General features: G+C 43.6%; 1 protein-coding gene across 1 annotated transcript; it reads right to left on the reverse strand.

The window, feature by feature from the left end:
* Window positions 1-360: 360 nt before the first annotated feature.
* Window positions 361-14,729, reverse strand: LOC115173402 (sialidase-1). The gene is made up of 6 exons (XM_029731438.1): window positions 14,373-14,729; window positions 12,384-12,573; window positions 8,531-8,793; window positions 3,318-3,500; window positions 2,712-2,931; window positions 361-2,513 (listed from the first exon to the last, which is right to left on the reverse strand). Exons 1-6 carry the CDS (start codon window positions 14,466-14,468, stop codon window positions 2,293-2,295), a joined length of 1,173 nt encoding a protein of 390 aa, XP_029587298.1. The 5' UTR covers window positions 14,469-14,729; the 3' UTR covers window positions 361-2,292.
* Between the last annotated feature and the right edge of the window lie 9,663 nt (window positions 14,730-24,392).

The raw sequence follows: 24,392 nt of genomic DNA on the forward strand, positions 1-24,392 counted from the left end.
GTCTCATCATCATTATACACACCTGGTTCCAATCCCCGCTCTATCACTGTATATATACTCCCTCTGTCATTTGTCTTTGTCGATCATTGCTTGTTTTCCTGAGAGTAATCTCTCCTATTTCCTGAGTACTTTATTATGTTGCACTTCGGGTTTAGTCCCGCTGTTCCTGTATTTACATAAATTGTATTATTTGTTTCCATTGTTTTACGGGTATCCAATACTTGCACTAATCGTTTCCCCCACATTTTTCCTAAGTGCAGATGAACTTCATGAGACCAATCTCATTATGATGGTGGCACACTGAATGCTGTAGAGATCATCTTTGGAACCAGAAATGCAGCATTTCACATTTGTCCTCTTGCTTTTAGCAGGTAAATTTATGCTACCAGATTTGATCCTGTTTAATTTCAAACACATATTTCACATTTATACTTTTCAGGGAAGTACAGAATACTTTACATTATATACAGACCCAGGGGATATCCCAAAACATTACAAGAGGCTTGGAACGATTTTAACAGTACACTTCCACACACACACTGTGGTTCAATTGCTGTTTTTAAAGAAGCTAAGTTCTGATCTTTTCCCACTAATTGTACAGTATCTAAAAGTACATACATAATATTATATTAGTACTCAGACACACATCACACCTCCTTAACACTATCAGAAAAACATACCTGAAACATTAAAACCACATAAACATAGGAAGCCCTTCTATTAAATGTACACACTTTCAGGAAAGAGAAGAATATATGCTAAATCTAATACAAAATCAAGTGCCCTGACATTGACCATAACATTGGCAATTCAACTTGACACGTGTTCACATGCAGCCAGATTCCTCAATACAAGGCAACAGTTTCTAATCAAAATCATTTTCAAATAAATTACCAATCAAACCCTTATGTGCAATTAACCAGATGCAGTGTCTTGCCACTAAACAAGGAATCTATTTCATATCAGTATGTCAGCTTCACAGATAGGTTCGGCATGGTGAGCTGAGGGAAACAACTACATCTGCTGTGGAGTGCGCTAGCTAGATGAGACTGATCAAATCTGCTACAGAAACACTGAGTCGAAGAATTTGTGACACAATCACAGTTGATAATTAAACTTTCAACTGATAGCACAAAATGGGTGAATGAAATTACAGATCCCTGGCGCCATGCCTCGTAAAAACATCAAGTTGATGGTATTCAAACTATGCGTATCCTATTCATCTGAGATATTGTAGTGGACACAAGTCAATCATTTTACAGTCCATTCACTCACATTAAACAGTCTCATCATACAAACATCTCTCACGTCAAAAGTTGGCAAGAACCCCACCCTTCAAAAAAGGAAACCGTAAAAATGCCTTGACATTCTGAAAGTGCAACCATTCTGTTATGGACTGGGAGGCAGAGGGCTGGGAGCTACATTTACTAGGCATTAAAATGTCTCTCTAAATCTGTATTTTTACCTTTTTTTTGCCATATGGAAACAGCACAGTTGCAAGTTTTTCCCAATATTTTTATGGCTTGGTGACACAACCCTCTAAACATTTTCCTTCCACCCATCTCTTTTATTTTGTGATGTGGGATGGGGGGGGTCTCAGCTAGAGGAGCCTCAACAGAAAGGAAGCGTAGCTACACCAACATCCCACCAATCATTACAGACTTATCGCTTCAGTAAAGGACAGGACACCTGTGCTTGGGCCATACTAATAACATGTATATTAGGCACCAAATGGAGGAAAACAGACTAAAACAGAAAGGGACTAGCTGAACTTTCCATTTCCTGTCGCAGAATGTTTTGCTACATTTTGCTGCGGTGTGCTCTAATGAATACAACCCTGATGTATTTAAAAGTCCCCCTTAGGATAAAGTGGCATACAACTGTCATTATTGGTACAATAAAACAGGAGTAGTTTGTATGTCTCCCTCCACCTATCAAAACAAAGTGGTGCTGCAAAGTCCCATGAATCCTCCGTCCTGAGAGAATCTTCAGCATCCCCTTCCCTTTCCCTCCCCAGCTGGAGGTAGAACCTGCTCCTAACCACAGATCTTGGATAAAAATCCCCACTTTTAAAGAGGATAAAAATATCTGGGCCTGTATTCAAAAAGTGTCTGAGTAAAAGTGCTGATTTAGGATCAGGTCCCCGTCTATATAATCTAATTCATTATGATCTAAAAAGGCAAAACTGATGCAGTTCAGCACTCAGACACTTTGAGAACACGGATCCTGACCCTGGACCAGTGGTTAGAGGCAGACTCTACCTAGTTGTCGCACCCCCCCAGCCTTATTCTACTACCATCCACCGTAGAGGTGGATCTTGGCGAAGGAGATGGTCTCATCGTAGTCTTTGTGGCCTTTCTCGTAGATGACAAAGATGAACTTCCTGTCCTCAGCATCGCTGCTCGGAAGTGACGTCATGCAGGAGTAGCCGCTTGGGCCCGCCCAGATCTGGACAGCGTTCTTCTCCCATGACGTGCCATTGGTTAGAGACCAGCGCAGGGTTAGATTGATCCCTGGCAGAAGGAGAAAGAAAGCGAGAGGGACAGAAAGGTTGAGGGTGGAAGTTAAGATAAAAAAAAAAAATATGTTTTTTTTTTTTTTTAATGTAATTCTTAACTTTTTTTTTTTTTAATAGCTCACCACTAACCCCCTGTCCAACCCACTCTGTCCACCAGAGGGCCCCATCCCCACCCCTTTCCCATAGTCCTTACTGTGGGTACTGTCAGCTGGGTTGGTGAAGTACATCACGCCCTCCTTCTGCAGCGCCCCTGCTGCTACCGTTGGGTCTATCAGGATGGAGTCAAACACCAGCTGCTCCACAGGTAGAGTCTCGCACCCGTCCAGGCTGCGCACCACCATGCGGCAGTGGCAGTGGTAGTTGTTCTGGTTGCGCACGTTGATGACGATGCTACCGTCCTCCATCTCTACAGGCTACAGAGGGGAGAAAGAGGCAGAGAGGAGTTTGATTGAGGAACTGAGGTCAGCCTGATTTTTGGCTTTTAACAGATAAAGCCAATAGTGTTTCTCAAGCACTTCTCATCAAGGGATACTAATAGTTGTTAGTCAAATGAATCAATTTAAGTGGTCCTACAAGGATTAGCTACAGTATCTTTCCAATGTCTGATACAAAAAAAGTAGAGGAACTGCATTGTAATCAGTATACATCACTTTTGAACAAAACCAGAACAAAAGCGTCAGACTATAAAACTATTACCAGACTAGTAAAACTCAAGGGTTGCCTAATAACTATATGGGTATTGTACTGTGTGGCATCGTTTCCAGTCCTTCCTACCTATTCCCTCCCTGGATAGCTTTACCTGGCACTCATCTGGGTTGAAGTCCAGGGCTTGTTTGGGCTGGTTGTAGGGGATGCTCTTCAGCGCGGCGCCATTCTTCCAGCTTCGCCCGTGGTTGTCACTCAGAATGCAGAAGACCCCGTCACCCTCCAGTGTGCCATGTCCACACACCACCAGACGCCCCTTGGCAGGAGGGTAGTGCTTCTGCGAGAGGGGACATGGAGAGACAGTCAAAAATAGTGTACTCTATCAAAGCACAACAGTTCAATCGAAACAACTGACCTCAGTGCATTGACCCTAAGATTTATTACTAAGGTTTATTACACACAATATAAGGGTTAGGGATGATAGAAATTGGGCTCATAAAAGGAAAGAACATTCAGAATGACTAGCTAAATACTGCTGTGTCCAAATACACAGGCAGGTTAACAACACTAAGAACTGCAGAGGTATTGAAAAAGAGAGAGCCATCATGGGAGACATGACTCAAACTTACTGACAACACAAAAGTAGGCTACGTCAGCAATGGTATCACGAGGAAGGAAAAATAAGGAGCTCTCTTCTCATATAAGGGTAGAGATGACAAACAAATAAAGCAGGGGGAATTATATGAATTAAATGATATCCATGGGTGAAAGTAAGACGGAATGGTCCGGTACGGAGTACCAGCATAATAAATAGCGGAGGTACGCCATTCCGGTAAAACATGAGCCTATCACAATAGTTAAAACATAGATTAAGAAAACTGTAGGTTATTTCACCATTTATCATTACCACATTTCAGTCGCATGAAAAATGAGAAAAGAGACTTAAACTTGTGGAATACAAGTTTTTTTGTTCTGTTTTAAGTTAGTCACATGCACAGTGAAATTAATTTCTTGCAAGCTCTAACCACAACAATCCAGTAATCAATAACAATGTAATACTAAAAATAAAGTAGAACGAAAAAAAACCCCACAATAAATAAAAATAAGAACATGATAAAAGTAACTAAGCATACGATATACAGGTTCAGTACCATATTTACAATGTGCAGGGATACTGTATCAATAGAGGTAGATATGTATAGGGGTAAGGTGACTAGGCATCAGGATATGATGATTGTATGTGGGTGTAGAGTCAGTATAAATGTGCATATTATGTGTCTGAGTAAAAATGTATGTTATTGTTGAACCACACTGCATTTTGGAGCATATTGGTTAAATCTTTAAAGACTCCAACCACCCAAGGTGTTCTCTCTGCTTCCGCATGGGAAGCGGTACCAGTACATCAAGTTTGACACCAACAGGGGCCGAGTCACTGGCTTAAAGGTGTTCTTCCATGCCGTCACTTGAGTGGGTTGAGTCACTGACGTGGGTCTTCCTGTCTGGGTTGGCGCCCCCCCTTGGGTTGTGCCTTGGCGGAGATCTTTGTGGGCTATACTCGGCCTTATCTCGGGATGGTAAGTTGGTGGTTGGAGATATCCCTCCAGTGGTGTGGGGGCTGTGCTTTGGCAAAGTGGGTGTCATCGGCTGGGGCCACAGTGTCTCCTGACCCCTCCTGTCACAGCCTCCAGTATTTATGCTGCAGTAGTTTGTGTCGGGGGGGGGGCTAGGGTCAGTCTGTCACATCTGGAGTATTTCTCTTGTCTTTTCCGGTGTCCTGTGTGAATTTAAAATATGCTCTCTCTAATTCTCTCTTTCTCTCGGAGGACCTGAGCCCTAGGACCATGCCTCAGGACTACCTGGCATGATGACTCCTTGCTGTCCCCAGTCCACCTGGCCGTGCTGCTGCTCCAGTTCCAACTGTTCTGCCTGCGGCTATGGAACCCTGACCTGTTCACCGGACGTGCTACCTGTCCCAGACCTGCTGTTTTCAACTCTCTAGAGACAGCAGGAGCGGTAGAGATACTCTCAAAGATCAGCTATGAAAAAGCCAACTGACACTTACTTGTGTGTTACTGACTTGTTGCACCCTCGACAACTACTGTGATTATTATTAATAATTGACCATGCTGGTCATTTATGAACATTTGAACATCTTGGCCATGTGCTGTTATTATCTCCACCCGGCACAGCCAGAAGAGGACTGGCCACCCCTCATAGCCTGGTTCCTCTCTAGGTTTCTTCCTAGGTTTTGGCCTTTCTAGGGAGTTTTTCCTAGCCACCGTGCTTCTACACCTGCATTACTTGCTGTTTGGGGTTTTAGGCTGGGTTTCTGTACAGCACTTTGAGATATCAGCTGATGTAAGAAGGGCTATATAAATACATTTGAACAGGCTCCAGAACAGCTTCTATCCCCATGCCATGCATGTACACTACCGTTCAAAAGTTTGTGGTCATTTAGAAATGTCCTTGTTTTTGAAAGAAAAGCACATTTGTCCGTGAAAAGAACATCAAATTGATCAGAAATACAATGTAGACATTGTTAATGTTGTAAATGACTATTGCAGCTGGAAACGGCTGATTTTTTTATGGAATATCTATATAAGCGTACAGAGGCCCATTATCAGCAACCATCACTCCTGTGTTCCAATGTCACATTGTGTTAGCTAATCCAAATTGATCATTTTAAAAAGGGTAATTGATAATTAGAAACCCCTTTTGCAATTATGTTAGCACAGCTGAAAACTGTTGTGCTGATTAAAGTAATAAAACTAGCCTTCTTTAGACTAGTTGAGTATCTGGAGCATCAGCATTTGTAGCTTCGATTACGGGCTCAAAATGTCCAGAAACAAAGACCTTTCTTCTGAAACTCGTCAAGTCTATTCTCGTTCAGAGAAATTAAGGCTATTCCATGTGAGAAATTGCCAAGAAACTGAAGATCTCGTACCACTCTGTGTACTACTCCCTTCACAGAACAGAGCAAACTGTCTTTAACCAGAATAGAAAGAGTGGGAGGCCCCAGTGCACAACTGAGCAAGAGGACAAGTACATTAGAGTGTCTAGTTTGAGAAACATACGCCTCACGTCCTCAACAGGCAGCTTCATTAAATAGTACCTGCAAAACACCAGTCTCAACGTCAACAGTGAAGAGGCGACTCCGGGATTCTGGCCTTCTAGGCAGAGTTCCTCTGTCCAGTGTCTGTGTTCTTTTGCCCATCTTAATCTTTTTAATGGCCAGTTTGAGATATAGCTTTTTCTTTGCAACTCTGCCTAGAAGGCCAGCATCCCGGAGTCGCCTCTTCATTGTTGACATTGAGACTGGTGTTTTGCGGGTACAATTTAATGAAGCTGCCAGTTGAGGACTTGTGAGGCGTCCGTTTCAAAAACTAGACACTATTGTACTGGTCCTCTTGCTCAGTTGTGCACCGGGGCCTCCCACTCTTTCTATTCTGGTTAGAGACAGTTTGCACTGTCCTGTGAAGGGAGTAGTACACAGCGTTGTACGAGATCTTCAGTTTCTTGGCAATTTCTCACATGGAACAGCCTTCATTTCTCAGAACAAGAATAGACTGACGAGTTTCATTAGAAAGTTCATTGAGCCTGTAATCGAACCCACAAAATGCTGATGCTCCAGATTCTCAACTAGTCTAAAGAAGGCCCGTTTTTTTTGCTTCTTTAAATCAGCACAACAGTTTTCCGCTGTGCTAACATGATTGCAAAAGGGTTTTCTAATGATCAATTAGCTATTTAAAATTATAACGATTAGTTAACACACTGTGCCATTGGAACACAGGAGTGATGATTGCTGATAATGGGCCTCTGTACGCCTATGTAGATATTCCAGTTACAATAGTCATTTACAACATTAACAATGTCTACACTGTATTTCTGCACAATTTGCTGTTTTTTAAAAAAATGGACAAATGTGCTTTCCTTTCAAAAACAAGGACATTTCTAATTAACCCGAAACTTTTGAACGGTAGTGTACGTGTGTTGGAGTATCAATGTGCGTAGTGTGTAGGGCCCTGTGAGTGTGCATAGAGACAGTGTAAAGATAAGAATAAAATACAAAGGTCAACTCAGATACTCTGTTTTGCCATTTTGCTAATTCTTTAGTTAGCTATTCAGCAGTCTTATGGCATGGGGATAGAAGCTGTTCTGGAGCCTGTTGGTGTCAGACTTGATGTACCGGTACCGCTTGCCATGCAGAAGCAGAGAGAACAGCTTGGGTGGTTGGAGTCTAAAGATTTAACCAATACGCTCCAAAATAGAGTGTGGATCAACAATAAACATTTTTCGAAGGCAGAGATTAGTGGCCGAGATCGAGACTTATGTCATTCATTAGACCTGCACATCACTTACAGAACACCAAAAAGTGTTGTCTCTTTGCCTTATCAAATGGCACTGTATGGATGCCAGAATTATTCAAATTGTTATCGGAGTAGCCTAATGGTTGGAATAGTAACTGAAGTCTGGAAACAGTCTAAGCCTATTATAAATTGTTAACTCCTGCACAATTTAATGTTCCTCACATTAAAATGGTCCAAAATATAATAAAAATTTGGTCTAGGGAACAGGAGTGGAAAAATATGCTTAATTTTTTCAGCATCTTGAGAATGGGATTGCGCGCTTAAGGACCTGTTGTGTAGCCTAAACGTGCAATTTCTTTCAGCGACAAAAGCTGACAGTATTTCATTTTCAACCACAAAATATGCATCCAAGACGAACTGAAATACTATCAAAATCATGTTGGCTCTTTTTCACAGCTTTTAAACTTCCTTTAAACCGGTCTGATGTCATTTGGAAATCTCCCTGGTCCCTAAATGTCCTCGCTCTGTGAGAGAAGCCGAAACGAAAGAGAAAACTTTACCAATGTCAACTGATGATGCACTGATCTATCAATTTATGACATTCTGGTGAGCAAGGCTTTATTTAGCATTCTAGACGAGCATCAAGTAATGACAGAAGAGATGCTGCATTTTGAGGCTTAAAAACATTTTGTTCTAGCACCGCATCATTTAGCCGTCCTTGAGTAACGTGCGGAGGTAATCTTCATCAGCCTTTGAAGTAATTGTTTGACAATCAGATGAAAACAACCAACCAGTTATGTCACATAAAAAAAAAAGGTAGGCACATACATTTTAAAAGTGAAACGACAAATCTTTACTATTAGGCCCATAGAATCCCTATTCATTTAATAGGATCTCTATGTCATTCGATGATTAGGCCCATAAAAAAGATTTTAAAAAGCACATGCACACACAGGAGGTCCCCGTACTGGCATGAAATTGAATCTACTTTCACCCGATTAGATACATTGAGAGAGGGAGATGAAGAGAAGTATCAAAGCCATGGACGGTGGTGACCCACCTGAACGCCAAAGCCAGGCCCAGGGGCGAAGTTCTTAACCCCTAGCTGGACTGAGAGGTTCCTTGGTGGGCTCCAGCTGAGACCGTCATCCATGCTCTCCACCAACATAATACTGGCAGGGTCACACTGGTACTGGTGGAAGCACATAGAGTAGATCAGCAGCACAGAGCCAGTCTCCTCATCTACCACCACGGAACCCAGGTTCAGCCCGTCAGCCAAGTAGCCATCGTCCAATATGAAGGAGGTGGGAGACCACGTGGCACCTAGTGTGGAGGGGAAGTAGAGGATAGAGATCGGAGAGGGGAGGAGGAAACTATCCGTCGTAAGTAAAGTGTTGTAAAATAGAGTGCATTCGGAAAGTATTCAGACCACTTCACTTTTTCCACATTGTTACATTACAGGCGTATTCTAAAATGGATGAAATAGTTTGTTTCTCTCATCAAGCCTTGAGTCTTCTTGGGTATGACACAACAAGCTTGACACACCTGTATTTGAGGAGTTTCTCCCATTCTTCTCTGCAGATCCTCTAAAGCTCTGTCAGGTTGGATGGGGAGCGTCGCTGCACATCTATTTTCAGGTCTCTCCAAAGATGTTCGATCGGTTTCAAGTCCGGGCTCTGGCTGGGCCACTCAAGGACTTTCAGAGACTTGTACTGAAGCCACTCCTGCGTTGTCTTGGCTGTGTGCGCTTAGTGTCATTGTCATGTTGGAAGGTGAACCTTCACCCCAGCCTGAGGTCCTGAGCAGGTTTTCATCAAGGATCTCTCTGTACTTTGCGCCATTCATCTTTCCTGACTAGTCTCCCAGTCCCTGCCGCTGAAAAATATCCCCACAGCATGATGCTTCACTGTAGGGATGGTGCCAGGTTTCCTCCAGACGTGTCGCTTGGCATTCAGGCCAAAAAGTTCAATCTTGGTTTCATCAGACAAGAGAATCTTGTTTCTCGTGGCCTGAGTCCTTTAGGTGCCCTTTGGCAATCTCCAAGCGGGCTGTCATGTGTCTTTTACTGGGGAGTGGCTTCCGTCTGGCCACTCTACCGTAAAGGCCTGATTGGTGGATAGCTGCAGAGAAGGTTGTCCTTCTGGATGGTTCTCCCATCTCCACAGAGGAACTCGGGAGCTCTGTCAGAGTAACCGTCGGGTTCTTGGTCACCTCCCTGACCAAGGCCCTTCTCCCCCAATTGCTCAGTTTGGCCGGGCAGCCAGCTCTAAGAAGAGTCTTGGTGGCTCCAAACTTATTCCATTTAAGAATGATGGAGGGCACTGTGTTCTTGGGGACCTTCAATGCTGCAGACATGTTTTGGTACCCTTTACCAGATATGTGCCTCGACAATCCTGTCTCGGAGCTCTACGGACAATTCCTTAGACCTCATGGCTTGGTTTTTGCTCTGCCAACTGTGGCACCTTATATAGACAGGTGTGTGCCTTTACAAATCATGTCCAATCAATTGAATTTCCCAAGTTGTAAAAACATCAAGGATGATCAATAGAAACAGGACGCACCTGAGCTCAATTTCGAGTCTCATAGCAAAGGGTCTGAATACTTATGTAAATAAGCTATTTCTGTTTTTAATACATTTGCAAAAAGTTCTAAAAACATGTTTTCGCTTTGTCCTTATGGGGTATTGTGTGTAGATTGATTAAACAATTTTATGATAAGGCTGTAACATAACAAAATGTGTGAAAAGGAAGGGGTCTGAATACTTTCCGAATGCACTAGAGTGACGATGGGCCAATACAAAGCAAAGTCGATTCAAATGCGAGTGTGTGAGTTCTCTGTCCTGTCATTCTGTAACGGGAATATTTAAGATGACTAAAGTTCATATTTAATTTAGAGTGAACACAATGTTTAGCATATTTGGAGTGTCTAATAAACAATTTCCAGTGTCCTATTGGATTATTCTCATATCTGTTGATAGTGATTGATATCAGACTGGAGGTACAAGGACACTGATTATTCACTGTTGTATTGATGACATTCTTTGAATACTGCGTGATTCTGTATCAACTGGCAAAGGGACTGCATTTTGTTTGGACTTCCTACAAGCCTCTCAGACTGGTGTTAAAGGCCCAGTGGAGTAAAAAAATGTGAATTTCCTGTGTTATACATAATATATTTAAACAATACGAGGTAGGAATAATACTGTGAAATTACGAAAATGATAAGCCCTTTTCGTGTAAGAGCTGTTAAAACAAAAAATGTAATAAAACCCCCCCCCCCCCCCAAAATGTCTGCCTTTTTTGGTGGGATTGAATTTTAACCTGCCAGGACTTCCCACATTTGCTGAGCACTTGTTGGCTGCTTTTCCGTCACTTTGTGGTCCAACTCATCCCAAACCATCTCAACTGGGTTGAAGTCAGGTGATTGTGGAGGCCAAGGTCATCTGATGCAGCACTCCATCACTCTCCTTCTTGGTCAGACAAGGTAAAAATCTGTCCTTCTGCTCCTGAACAAGGAAGTTAACCCACTGTTCCTAGGCAGTCATTGTAAATAAGAATTTGTTCTTAACTGACTTGACTAGTTAAATAAAGGTTTAATTTTTTTTTATAGAAACACAAGCAATGGACATTTGCCTGGTGGAAATCTGTCCTTTGGGCTGATGAGTGCAAATCTGAGATTTTTGGTTCCAACCGCCGTGTCTGAGACACAGAGTATGTGAACGGATGATCTCCGCATGTGTTGGTTCCCACCGTGAATCATGGAGGAGGTGTGATGGTGCTTGGCTGGTGACACTGTCAGTGATTTATTTTGAATCCAAGGCACACTTAACCAGCAGAATCCTGCAGCGATACGCCATCCCATCTGGTTGGCCCTTATTGGGACTATCATTTGTTTTTCAACAGGACAATGACCCAGCACACCTCCAGGCTGTGTAAGGGCTATGTGACCAAGAAGGAAAGTGAAGGAGTGCTGCATCAGATGACCTGGCCTCCACAATCACCTGACCTCAACCCAGTTGAGATGGTTTGGGATGAGTTGGACTGCAGAGTGAAGGAAAAGCAACCAACAAGTGCTCAGCATATGTGGGAACTCCTTCAAGGCTGTTGGAAAAGCATTCCAGGTGAAGCTGGTTGAGAGAACGCCAAGAGTGTGCAAAGCTGTCATCAAGGCAAAGGGTGGCTACTTTGAATTTAAAATAAAAAATATATTTTGATTTGATTAACACTTTTTTGGTTACTACATGATTCCATGTGTTATTTCATAGTTTATGTCATTACTATTATTCTATGTAGAAAATAGTAAAAATAAAGAAAAACCCTTGAATGCGTAGGTGTGTCCAAACATTTGACTGGTACTGTATATATACACACACGGTACCAGTCAACAGTTTGGACACACCTACTCATTCAAGGGTTTTTCTATATTTTTACATTGTAGAATAAAATGTCATAAATTTGCCAACTTTGATTAATTATTTCTCAATTTTGCTTTTAGATACAAATGTCAAATATATGTCAACAATCCTTCCTCCAAAGGACTATTCAATGGATTACATTTTGTGAAAACCTGAGTATTTTTTTGTCTGGGTTTCGTGAGGAATCACTTATTACACCAGGGATGGGCAACAGACGGCCTGATCAATTCCTTACTTACTGTTGAAAGTTAGAATAGTAGAATACACAAGGTACAATTTCAAAATGCAGTTGTGCATCAGCAGTTTCTGTTATGTGAGTCACTCAATTAACCCATGTCAGCTAAAATGTTTTAACATTGCTAAATTAGTCTAGTGGCCAGCTATCAAATCATGGCCGAATTACCGACCAAGGGGGACCCCCATTGATCATCAGATATCATATTAAACACTGCAAACATTTGTCCAGCCGTCTGTCTGCTCACCCTGACAGCCTGCCTACCTCTGTCTGTGGAGCGTCGCATGGCAAGGAACTTGGCCCCCCCATCATTGGCAGACTTCTTGCGGGCCTCAGCGAAGGCCAGCAGACTGCCCTTGGGGGTGAAGGAGAGCAGTGGGACCCGGTAGGTGCTCACCTCCCCCGCCCCGCCACTCACCCACAGCAACTGCTCATCATAAACCAGGGGTTCAATCTGGGAGAAAGAAAGAGAGAATGTCAACTTGGCTCATTGCTTGGCATAAGCAGCCACTTGCCAGGTTAGGCCAGGTAAAACTGAGTGTGCAGAAAGAAAACCTCAGAGTTCCCTCTTGGAAGAAGCTTGGATTTTAGCCAACAAGAACGGCTGAAAGTGACAATTATAAAAAGACAGCATTTGACAGTAACGACATTTACATACACACAGTATCCTGGATAGTAGCTCATATCCCACTTAAGGTCTTATTAGGGATAAGCTGTTTACATGCACCTTTCATATCCTGTTCACGAATATCCCTGTGTTCATGAATAAACAGAATATTCCTAATTTAAATTAATATGGATTAAATGTAATAGTAACTGAAATATGGACACTGTCTGTAGGTTTTTAACTTCTCACATGTAGTATTGTATAATATTAACATAATGATGCATTTCTTGCAGTAAAATTATATAACAAATGTTAATTGTCTCAGGAATAGAAGTGGATTAATATAATTTCCTTCTTTCAGCATCTCTTGAGAAAATGAGAATGCCTGTGTTATCTTTGACACTTATGCAAGCAGACAGTTATTTCAACCACATAAAATATGCACCCAAGACGAACTGAAGTATTATCAGAAATGTGTTTCATCGTTTGCTCAACTTTTCATTTGGGGCAGCAGGTAACCTAGGGCCAGTAACCTAAAGGTTGCTGGATTGAATCCCCGAGCTGACAAGGTAAAAAGCTGTCGTTCTGCCCCTGAACAAGGCAGTCACCCCACTGTTCCCTGGTAGGGCATCATTGTAAATAAGAATTTGTTCTTAACTGACTTGCCTAGTGAAATTAAAAAATGGATGACGTGGGCATTTTGCACAGGACCAATGTTGACTATTTGAGTTATTGCGTTCTCTCCGGTCCCTAAACGAATCAGACAACTTCACAGGTGTTAACTAGATAATTAATGCGTTCATTCTATCGATGGAAGACATTATTCTGGTAAGCACTACTTTATTTAGTCTTCTCTGGCAACAAGTTAAGACAAAAGACATTGCATGTATCTAACTAGTTAATATACAAAATGGCCTACACAACGTCGGAAATGAATTATAAGCAGAATGAGTTGTCTAAATGAGTTGTTAAAGTAGCCAGTGGGCTATACGGTCCAGTAGCCTACGGAGTATCAGCTAAATCAATTATGGAATTATGGTGGATCGAACTAGCCATCTTTTTAAAGTGATTTTTTGACAATCATAATCACACAACACCCATGATAACACGTGCTATTCTTGTTCACATATGCCACCAATTCAGCAAGTGAACGCATCTGCTATTATATTATACTCTCGGTCCCGTGTGGCTCAGTTGGTTGAGCATGGTGTTTGCAACGCCAGGGTTGTGGGTTCGAGTCCCACGGAGGCCCAGTACGGAAGAAGAAAAAAAAAATGAAATGTACGCATTCACTACTGTAAGTCGCTCTGGATAAGAGCGTCTGCTAAAATGTAAAATGTACTCTGAAGACAGGACGGATGACTACATTTTGAGGTTAAGGTCTGTTTTGGTCGCTTAGCTTTGCAACGGCCTGTGAGTGCAAACTTACAGCAAGTCTATTGTACTGTTGGTCACAGAGAACAGCTATTGGGCCATAACTTTATTGTACCCAAAATAATTATACTGCTATGCTTTCTTGCAGTGAACAATCTACAACATATGTACATCTTGCAAAGCTGTGCAGAATTCTGCAAACTGTAAAATACATTCATAGATAGTGAATCAGTAAGTCAACCCATGACCGAAAAACCGGTCAAGTTTCCTACCTGGCCAAAAGAGGTGCATAGACACGGAGATAGCACAACCGAGAAAAGCACTGCGAGTCGGCTTTGTAGCCCCATCAAACCAGCCGTTGCAACCATGCTGGTAGGTCTGTTCGGTATTCTCTCGGCTCTTTGACAAAGAAAGTTGTGATACTGTGGAATCAAGGCAAAAAAAAAAAAGAATGCTACACTGTAGAGCCACAGACTTTCTAAAACCAGAGGCGATGCTTCCGGGAACCTAGATTCGAACCGTCATAAGTAGTCGAACATTTTATTGCTCCAACCTCGTGAAAGTGGGAAAACTGACACACTTCGTCAAAAAGTAACATGTCGCAATGAGCAACAACCATACTCACCTCCTCTTCCTCAACGAAACCCTAAACACCGCGGTCATATGACTGAGGTGGGCGGTCACATGATGAACCCGTCATACACTGAAAATAAATAACAAAACTGGGAAGGGAAAAGTTGCCACCGCCACAAAGTCAAAATTGTGCATATCGTAAAAATTCATGAAAACAAACAATAGATGTTTTACCTTAATTTAAGGTTAGCAGTGTGGTTACGGTTAGGGTTTGGTTTAAAATCTAATTTGAATAGATACATTTTCGAAATAGGCGGGGTTTATGACTTTGTGGGCCTTGCTATGCAGGGTACTTGGGACGTCTATCCGGGATTCTACCCCATTGACGTTGTCATTTTAAATAGGTTAGGTAAGGGTTATTTTAACCACTTGTATAATTTATTTGCATACACTTCGAATAGACATATTGTAATAGAGTTAAAATGGTTATTCCAGCAAACTTCAGATTATTGGAATAGTACACAACGCAGAGCAGAACAATCAGGTTGAGGGTCAGTGGCCAAAGCCCGCGAACAGGAATGTTCCAAGTTCAGACAGAAGGGGGGAGTCAGATCGCTATGATCGCCAGGAACTTTGCTTTTGGTTTCTAATTTTAATTGTTGCGCTACTGGTGATGCCTGTTGATGTTAGGTGTATTTTGGTACTGTCAACACTGAAAGCACCTAGCAATGTATTGGGGATGTGAGACAGGATATGTGTTTTACCTTTTTTCATGCTCCTGTGTAGAACAGCTTGTCAGGTGGTGCATTGGAGACTGATGTGTTCCTGTCCTGTCTTTTCACAATACTATTGCAGGTATGGTTCTATTGTCTAAGAATTAAGATTATACATTCTTTGTATTAAGGACTGGTTATTATTTTATACTATACATTATGGCTTTATGTATGAGTGTGATTGTGAGAGTCTGAGAAAACACTGAGAGAGAAAGAACAGCTTGTCAGGTGGTGCATTGGAGACTGATGTGTTCCTGTCCTGTCTTTTCACAATACTATTGCAGATCAACATAAAAGCCTAAAAGACAGCCGTGGTGTCGCTCTTCATTTCTTGGTTCTCCTGTGGTGCATAGTAAAGCCGCTACAGATTGGTGCCGTGACCCGGATCAACAGATCAGCTGCAGCAGATCGCCGGGGGACTCCTACACAGAACTGGATCGACATCACACGTTTAGAACATTTGAGGGCAAGGTGAACTTTGGACAATATGTTGCGTACACCTCAGTTGTATGAAATTACAGAACAGGAGAGAGAAGACATCAGGTGTTGGTGATAACAATGTACATGTTACTCCGGTTGGTGTTACTGTGAGAGGCCCACAAGATATTGCCAGTGCGGTGGGGCTGGGGGCTCAGTTGGCCAGTATGGTGGAACATGGTGCTAGAGCCAGTCCTCTTAGATACCCAGCAGTCGACACTAGAGTGCCAAGTGTTAGTAGTAGCCAACCAGAGCATGTTAGCAGTAGCCAACCAGGCAACGATAACAGTGAAGAGTCCCAGAAGGCCATAGGGGGTGAAAATGAAAACCGAACACAATTGCAAGCCCTAGCAGAGTTAGTCAAACAACTGGGCAGTGAAATAGGAAATCAAGTTGCCGCTAGTCTAGCAGGGGCTGGACCAAGCACTCCCCCTCCCCAACCAATAGTAGAAATACCTGATTGGTCAAAGGTCAACCTAATTCTGAAGTCAGACGTCAGAGAACCACCCCACTTCCGGGGTGATAGCACAGACCGGTGCACAGTGACTGAATGGCAAGAACGTATGCAAGCTTAAATGAAAAAGAAGGGATGCAGTATATCAGAACAGGGGCAAGAGATACAGGACAGACTGATGGGGCGGGCTAAAGACATAGTCAGAATTGGGCTCCATGGAAACCCTCTTGTTAACATAAGCAGAGATCCTGAAGCCATATACAATATCTTGAGGCAGCACTTTGAAGAGGCAATCTCATCCACAATTCCATTAGGATACTTCTATGAAACCTTACCAAGACAGTCAGAGAGCTGCTTGGATTATTGGGTTAGACTGAACAAAGCAATTGACCTTGCCAATGAGTGCTTGCAAAGACAGGGAAAAAGAGTGGATGATCCAGGTCACGAGGTGACCATGATGTTTGTTAAGCACTGCCCTGATCCAGCACTATATGCCGCTCTTAGGTGCAGGCCTATTGAAAATTGGACCGTTGGAGATTTGCAGGCAATGATTGACTGCCATCACCGAGACAAACAATCAGCCAGACACAGGGCGCAAAGTACTGCCAAGGTAGAAGTTGTGATGACCCCCGATGCTTGGTGTATGACTCAACAACAAGCAGTCGGTCATAATAATTCAGCCACACCCACTAACAGTGATCAGGCTCCATTGAACAAAGTGATTTCTCTCCTGGAAAAGCTCCTGTCAACCCAGGAACAAAATCAAAGGAGAACTTCAGCCAGAACGCCACAAACTAATACTGCTGCTGGTCCCTGTAGAATTTGTAAGGCCTCAGTCCATTCAACTCAGTGGCACTGCTTTAAGGAGGGTTTATGCTTCAAGTGTCACAGGACAGGCCACAGAGGCTTTGAATGTCCAGCAAGAAAACAAGTTGGAGAGGCAACTGCCGAGGCTCCCCCTGGCCCCGCTTTAAACTAACATGCTCACGCCAAGAGGGGGGCAGTGTGGGCGAACATGTTACACCCCCACAGAACAGCACAGATATAAGGACTGGAAACACAATGAAAACCGAGGTGATTTATCCGAAAATAGAGAGTAATGACAGTCTTTTCTATGTTCCAGTAATGGTGCAAGAAATTGTAGAATTTCAAGCTCTGATAGATAGTGGGTCTATGACCTGCACGTTAAGTGAGTCAGCTGAAGACACACTTCTGAGATGTAATGTGATAAAACCAGAGTCTAGAAAGCCAACTCAAGTAGTTATTGTAGGCTGTGGGGGCAACCAGGCACAGCCTAAGTATGAATATGACTTGAACATTGATCTTTTAGATTGCAAGATGGCAGTGTCTGTTTTAGTTGTACCTGGACAGACAGATGACATGATAGTTGGATCGAACGCCATAAAACACATAATGCAACAGGTTAAGAAAACAAAGTGGTATTGGGACAGCCTCTCCAAACCTGCCAAAGGAGATTCACATGGACTTTTACTCAGCATGCTAGCCAAAGTGAACCGTTGGCACGGTGACAAAATACCAGACAAAGTGGGAACTGTAATGCTCAAGCAGAGTGTGACTCTCATGCCTCAACATGAACATTTGGTCTGGGGAAAACTGAAAGAAAAGGTGCTGCTATCAGTTGGTAGTACTGTAGTCATAGAGGCCACTACAGCACGATCTGCACCAAGAAATATCCTAGTAGGATGCACTGTATGTCCTTTGAGGGGGGACAAGTGGGTCCCCATGAAAGTGATCAACATGTTGGACCACCCTATTATTCTCCGTCGTAACACCAAATTGGCCGATGTGCACCCATGCCTAGCCCTACAAGACCTAGAGCTCTATGCCAGCCATGCTGAGAACCCCAGTAAGGTCCAGTCTGCTCTTCAGAATGTCACCCAAGCTGGGGAAGAATGTTCAGTTAGTGGAAAAAGGGCAAAGAAGGAGTATCTACAAAAGTTGGAAGAGTTGGGCTTAAAAGAAGTTGACATAGAGTCCTGTGAAGTGTCTGACATGTGGAAAGGAAAACTAGTGGACCTTATTGCTCAGTATGAAGGCATCTTCTCCAGGGACCGACTTGACTGTGGGGAAGCGAAGAACGTCATCCACCGTATCCGACTCAAAGATGAAAAGCCTTTCCGGCTGCCATACAGGAGGGTCTCTCCATCCGACTACCAGAAACTGAGACAGACGTTGGAGGAAATGGAGGAGTGGGGCATCATTCGAAAGTCCAGTAGTGAGTGGGCCTCCCCCCTTGTCCTGGTTTGGAAGCCGTCAGGAGAGTTTAGAATTTGCACTGATTTCAGATGGTTGAACCAGAGGACAGAGAAAGATGCATACCCATTGCCCCATCAAGCCGATGCTCTCACTGCTTTGGGAAGGAACTGCTTCTTCAGTACTATGGATTTGACTTCGGGATTCTACAACATCCCCATACATGAAGATGATCGCAAGTACACAGCGTGCACAACACCCACAGGTTTATTTGAGTACATCAGAATGGCTCAGGGATTATGTAACAGCCCAGCAACATTCGCCAGAATGATGACCTCGATCTTCGGCGACCAGAACTACTTGGCCCTCCTGTGCTACTTGGATGATCTCCTGGTTTTCGGGAAGAGTGAGCAGGAAGCCCTGGACCGTCTTGAAATGGTGTTCTCCCGCCTTAAGGAACACAACCTGAAGCTAGCGCAAAAAAAATGTTACCTCCTCAGAAAATCTGTCAAGTTTTTAGGCCATATCGTCACGGCAGAGACATTGCAACCGACCCAGGAAAAGTGTCTGCAATCAACGACATCACAGCAGCTGACCTGATGGAAAATGATGGGAAAACACCTTCACCCACCAAGGTCAGATCATTTCTTGGTATGGCAAACTATTATTCCCACTTCATTGTGAGTTTCTCAGGTTTAGCCAAACCACTGTTTCGTCTGATTGCAGGACAGAAAAGTAAGCGGAAAGGAGAAAAAGGAAAACCTCATGGCATGGCCTATAAACGTCTGAAACCTGAAGACTGGACTTCTGAATGTGGGGAGGCGCTGGAGCAGCTAAAAGTTGCTGTCTCCCAAACAGCCGTGCTGGCTCACCCAGACTTTAGCAGACCGTTTCTCCTATCAACAGATGCATCAATGGATGGCTTAGGTGCAGTACTTAGCCAGACATTTGAGGGTGAGAGTAGGCCCAGACCAGTAGCTTTTGCAAGCAAGACTCTGTCGAGGTCCCAGTCCCGTTACCCAGCACACAGATTAGAGTTCTTCGATCTTAAGTGGGCTGTGTGTGATAAGTTCACCCATTGGCTGAAGGGGAATAGATTCACAGTCCTAACAGATAACAACCCCCTGACATATATAATGACGAAACCAAAGCTAGATGCCTGTGAGCAGCGGTGGGTCTCTAAACTGGCCCCCTTCGACTTTGACTTGAAGTACATCCCCAGGCCCCAGAATGTCCCAGCAGACCTGCTTAGTCGACAGCCGTTCGTTGGAGCTAGGAAGGCAAGTGAGTTCCCAGAATATGTGACTTCAGAGTCCATCCAGGACGCATTCAAACTGTCAGTCAATATCCAAGGTGGTGAGATCCTGGCTCAAGTCTCTTCTGAAGGAGGGAAAGCAGTTTTGGAATCCTGTCTGGAGTGGGATGCGAGTGTGCCAGTGCGCAAATTCCAATTAGCCCAGTATTCTGCCAGCATCCTTCAGCATGAAAGGGGAGTGGCTACTCTTCCAGTCCTTTCTTCTGATGTGATACGGAGAAAACAGATGGCGGATCAGGTGCTGGCCCGAGTGGCGTACTTTGTTGAGAGGAGGAGGAGACCTTTGCAGAGAGAGAGGGCTCATGAGACTGCCCAAGTGTTGAGAATGCTGAAGCATTGGGATAAACTCGAAATCAAGGATGAGATCCTCTACCGAAGATCTAAGGACAGAGTTGTCAAGAAGAGGTACCAGCTGGTGGTGCCAGACTCCCTTAAAGCCATCGTTCTGAGGGGAACCCATGATGAAGCCGGCCACCAAGGCCAGACTAGAACACTCCATTTGGTACGTCAAAGGTTCTTCTGGACTGGGATGGAAGGGGAAGTGAAGAAGTATGTCTCCTACCGTAAGCACTGTGTGGTTGGCAAGACAATGGAGCCAGAGGCTAGGGCACCGTTGGAATCTATTCAGACCAGCACAGCGTTGGAACTGGTGTGCATAGACTTCTGGTCAGCAGAAGGAAGGGATGGAGAGAGCGTTGATGTACTCGTCATCACAGATAATTTTACGAAGCTGGCACATGCATTTCCTTGACCGAACCAGACAGCAAAGGTGGTTGCCCAGAAGTTATGGAACTAGTTCTTCTATGTCTATGGGTTTCCCCAGCGGATACACTCTGACAAAGGAGCAAACTTTGAGAGTCACTTAATCGTAGAATTGCTACAAGTCTCAGGAGTCAAAAAGTCCCATACCACTCCATATCATCCTATGGGCAACGGCCAGACGGAAAGATTCAACCGCACGCTCGGAAACATGGTCCGATCGTTGCCAGCGAGAGCAAAAGAAAGATGGCCCCAGATGATACAGACGCTCACCTTCTCGTACAACTGTACCACACACGAAACGACAGGATTCGCACCGTTCTTCCTGATGTTCGGCCGAATTCCACGGCTGCCAGTGGATATCATGTTTGGAAGTACTTTGAAAAACGAAGACGTGTTGACTCATGACGAGTATGTTGACTCGTTCCAAAAGGACCTGCGAGAGGCTGTCAGGATCGCTCAGGCCAACACCACTGAAGCTCAGAAAAAGCAAGCAAGGCAGTATAACAAGAGAGTGAAAGGTACTGCCCTGGAGATTGGGGACCGAGTTCTCTTGGCAAACCGAAAGGAAAGAGGAAAAGGTAAACTTGCCGACTTGTGGGATTCAACGGTCTATGTGATCACATGGAAAGACCCGTCTGTGCACATCTACAGAGTCGAAGTAGTTCATCAAAACTTCATACTGCCAGTGAACTTCCTGCCGGTGGGACAGACAGACGAGATGTCCACAGTAGCCTCTACTGCTTCAGAGGAGGACATAAACGCAGACAGCGGTGACGAAAGACCGGTATTCGATGTGGATGAGGATTCAGAGGATCGAAGGACTGCTGTCTGGATTCTCGAGGGCCAGAACCCTGAGGGGCCCACGGAAGCTGAAGGTCAAAAATCTTTGGGACTGGAAGATGGCGTGAACATGAGAGAAGCTGCTCCTCAAAGCCCAGCGAAGAACATAATCTCAGGACAAGCAGCTAAATCAAGCACAGGAAGCTCCTCAATGATGCCTGGTGATGATTCAAGTGATCCTTCTGAAGATGACACAAGTAGAAAAGCAACGTCACTGAGCAGTCTAGATGGCATCAGCAGTAGAAGTTCATCAGTCAGCGGCTCTGTATGCATAAGATCTACTAAGAAGAGAATGAGTAACCAGAGAGAGGTAGAGCGCAGAAACAGCCAGACGTCTGAGCTCACTGATACAGTCCTGAGACCAAGTGAAGGCACTTTGAGAACTCGAACTGGAAGAGTTGTGAAGCCTGTCAAAATACTTTTAAAGTCAATGAGTCAAGTGATTGCTGAGCCGGACAAAAGAGAGAATCTAGCTGCCCTGATTCAAGCCTTATCAACTTTTGTTGAAGTGACAGTACCCCAGTGAAACAGAAGCCAGAGGATAGATTAAGGAAATGAGAAATACTTTATTAGGGGGTCATAGGTTGTATGTATATGGGCATATTTCTACCTGGCAAAGTCTCTTTGCTGTCCTTCTGGACGACTCTTGGTCAAGGTTACCCCTGTGGAGGAAGAACTCTTACCTTATGTCTTAAAGTTTGCTGAAATTAAGAAGGGGTGAGTGTAGTAGAGTTAAAATGGTTATTCCAGCAAACTTCAGATTATTGGAATAGTACACAACGCAGAGCAGAACAATCAGGTTGAGGGTCAGTGGCCAAAGCCCGCGAACAGGAATGTTCCAAGTTCAGACAGAAGGGGGGAGTCAGATCGCTATGATCGCCAGGAACTTTGCTTTTGGTTTCTAATTTTAATTGTTGCGCTACTGGTGATGCCTGTTGATGTTAGGTGGGCAGCTACAGTAGCTGAATGATGTTAACATCTTCGGATTTTATTTCATTAAATGTATTTTATTTTATCTGGGTGCTTACGTCACCTACTAACACCCTGGTACTACCCATAGCTCCCGTTCTCCTCAGTCTGAGAAAACACTGAGAGAGAAATGTATGGGTTGCAGATTACTCCTTTGTAGAAGTCCGTAACGTGAAATAAATAAAACGTCCCAAGGTTAATGCTGTAGATATTGTTATAAGGGAGTGGAGACTATTGAAACACGTAACTTTCAGAGTTTTATTGTTGTTATTAATATATTTTACAGAGTGCTAAAAGTGTGGCTAGCTAGCATGCCTTTCTGTGATGCAGACGGCTAGCTGAGCTACCGACTAGTAATGGTGTTGCATTATGGGAGATGTAGTTTTGGCCCACTAAGGTCTGAATGGGATAAAGGCGATTTCACGTTGTAACTTGTTTGTGTTGCAGTGTTTTTGTACATGAATTGTTGTATTTTGGTACTGTCAACACTGAAAGCACCTAGCAATATATTGGGGATGTGAGACAGGATATGTGTTTCACCTTTCTTCATGCGCCTGTGTAGAACAGCTTGTCAGGTGGTGCATTGGAGACTGATGTGTTCCTGTCCTGTCTTTTCACAATACTATTGCAGATCAACATAAAAGCCTAAAAGACAGCCGTGGTGTCGCTCTTCATTTCTTGGTTCTCCTGTGGTGCATAGTAAAGCCGCTACAATATAAACCCACCAGACGCCACTATGGGTTTCTTCACGGTACCCAAACCAAAAACAGATTTAATGCGTCACTCAGTTATGTATAGTGGAATGCTTTGCCACCAGAGGTTACTCAGGCAAAATAAAGTTTAGCTTTAAAAAACGGGATATTGGTGTGCATGTGAACGTGCATGTAAAAGTGAGCCCGAGGGGTGGGTGACCTGGGGGCTATGAGGTACCGGAAGCATAAAAAAATCTGATTTATAATAAAGCATTGCATGCATTATCATCGCTTTTGAGTACTGGCATAGAGCAACAGTGTGGGGCTGGTTGCAGAAGTTGCACACATGGAGTAAATTTTTTGTAGCCTAGAGTCCTGGAAAATGTTGCCTTTTATAAATGGATTTCATGCTATTCTACATCATTTTAGATGACTGTTTTTTATTTAACCTTTATTTAACTAGGCAAGTCAGTTAAGAACAAATTCTTATTTACAATGATGGCTTACCCCGGCCAAACCCTAACCCGGACGACGCTGGGCCAATTGTGCGCCACCCTATGGGACTCCCAATCACTGCCGGTTGTGATACAGTCTGGAATCAAACCAGGGTGTGTAGTGACGCCTCTAGCACTGAGATGCGCTGCCTTAGACCGCTGCGCCACTCAGGAGCCCTAAAATAATACTTCACAAATGATCAAAATGACAGGCTACTTTGACACTGACAAACTGAGAATCTGAGATCAATAAAAACAGCATTGGCAGGCCTAGAATATGTACAATATGAGGAGGAAATTATAGTCCTAAAAAAGTTTTCCTGTTTCACTGACTCACCCAATGATGTGCAGCTCACTCAGCGGCCTATTTGGAAGTTGATAACTTCGTAACATACAGACAAATTGAGTTTAATATAAGTTGCAACAGGGAGATACCATCCAGCATAGAAGCAGAGAAATGTCTAACTGGCCTCTTGGAGACAGGCCCCTTATATACTAATCAGACAGCACCAGGTGTACTGTAAACACCAGTCTGAGAGGCTTGCAGGAAGTCAAAACAAAAGGCAGTGACTGTCAGCTGCTACAGAATCACACAGTGTTTCACAAAATATTTTTTATTTATTTAACTAAGCAAGTCAGTTAAGAACAAATTCTTATTTACAATAACAGCCTAGGAAGAGTGGGTTAACTGCCTTGTTCAGGGGCAGAACGACTTTGTCAGCTCGGGGA

The sequence above is a fragment of the Salmo trutta genome, chromosome 34, assembly GCF_901001165.1.
Source record: "Salmo trutta chromosome 34, fSalTru1.1, whole genome shotgun sequence".
NCBI classification, from domain to species: domain Eukaryota; kingdom Metazoa; phylum Chordata; class Actinopteri; order Salmoniformes; family Salmonidae; genus Salmo; species Salmo trutta.

Excerpts from the sequence above, each read along its gene's own strand:
- LOC115173402 (XM_029731438.1), bottom strand. The coding sequence starts at position 14,468 with ATGGTTGCAACGGCTGGTTTGATGGGGCTACAAAGCCGACTCGCAGTG. Across the intron at positions 3,501-8,530 it reads GGCCTGGCTTTGGCGTTCAG|AAGCACTACCCTCCTGCCAA; the intron begins GTGGGTCACCAC and ends CCCCTCTCGCAG. Across the intron at positions 2,932-3,317 it reads TCAACCCAGATGAGTGCCAG|CCTGTAGAGATGGAGGACGG; the intron begins GTAAAGCTATCC and ends TCCCCTCTGTAG.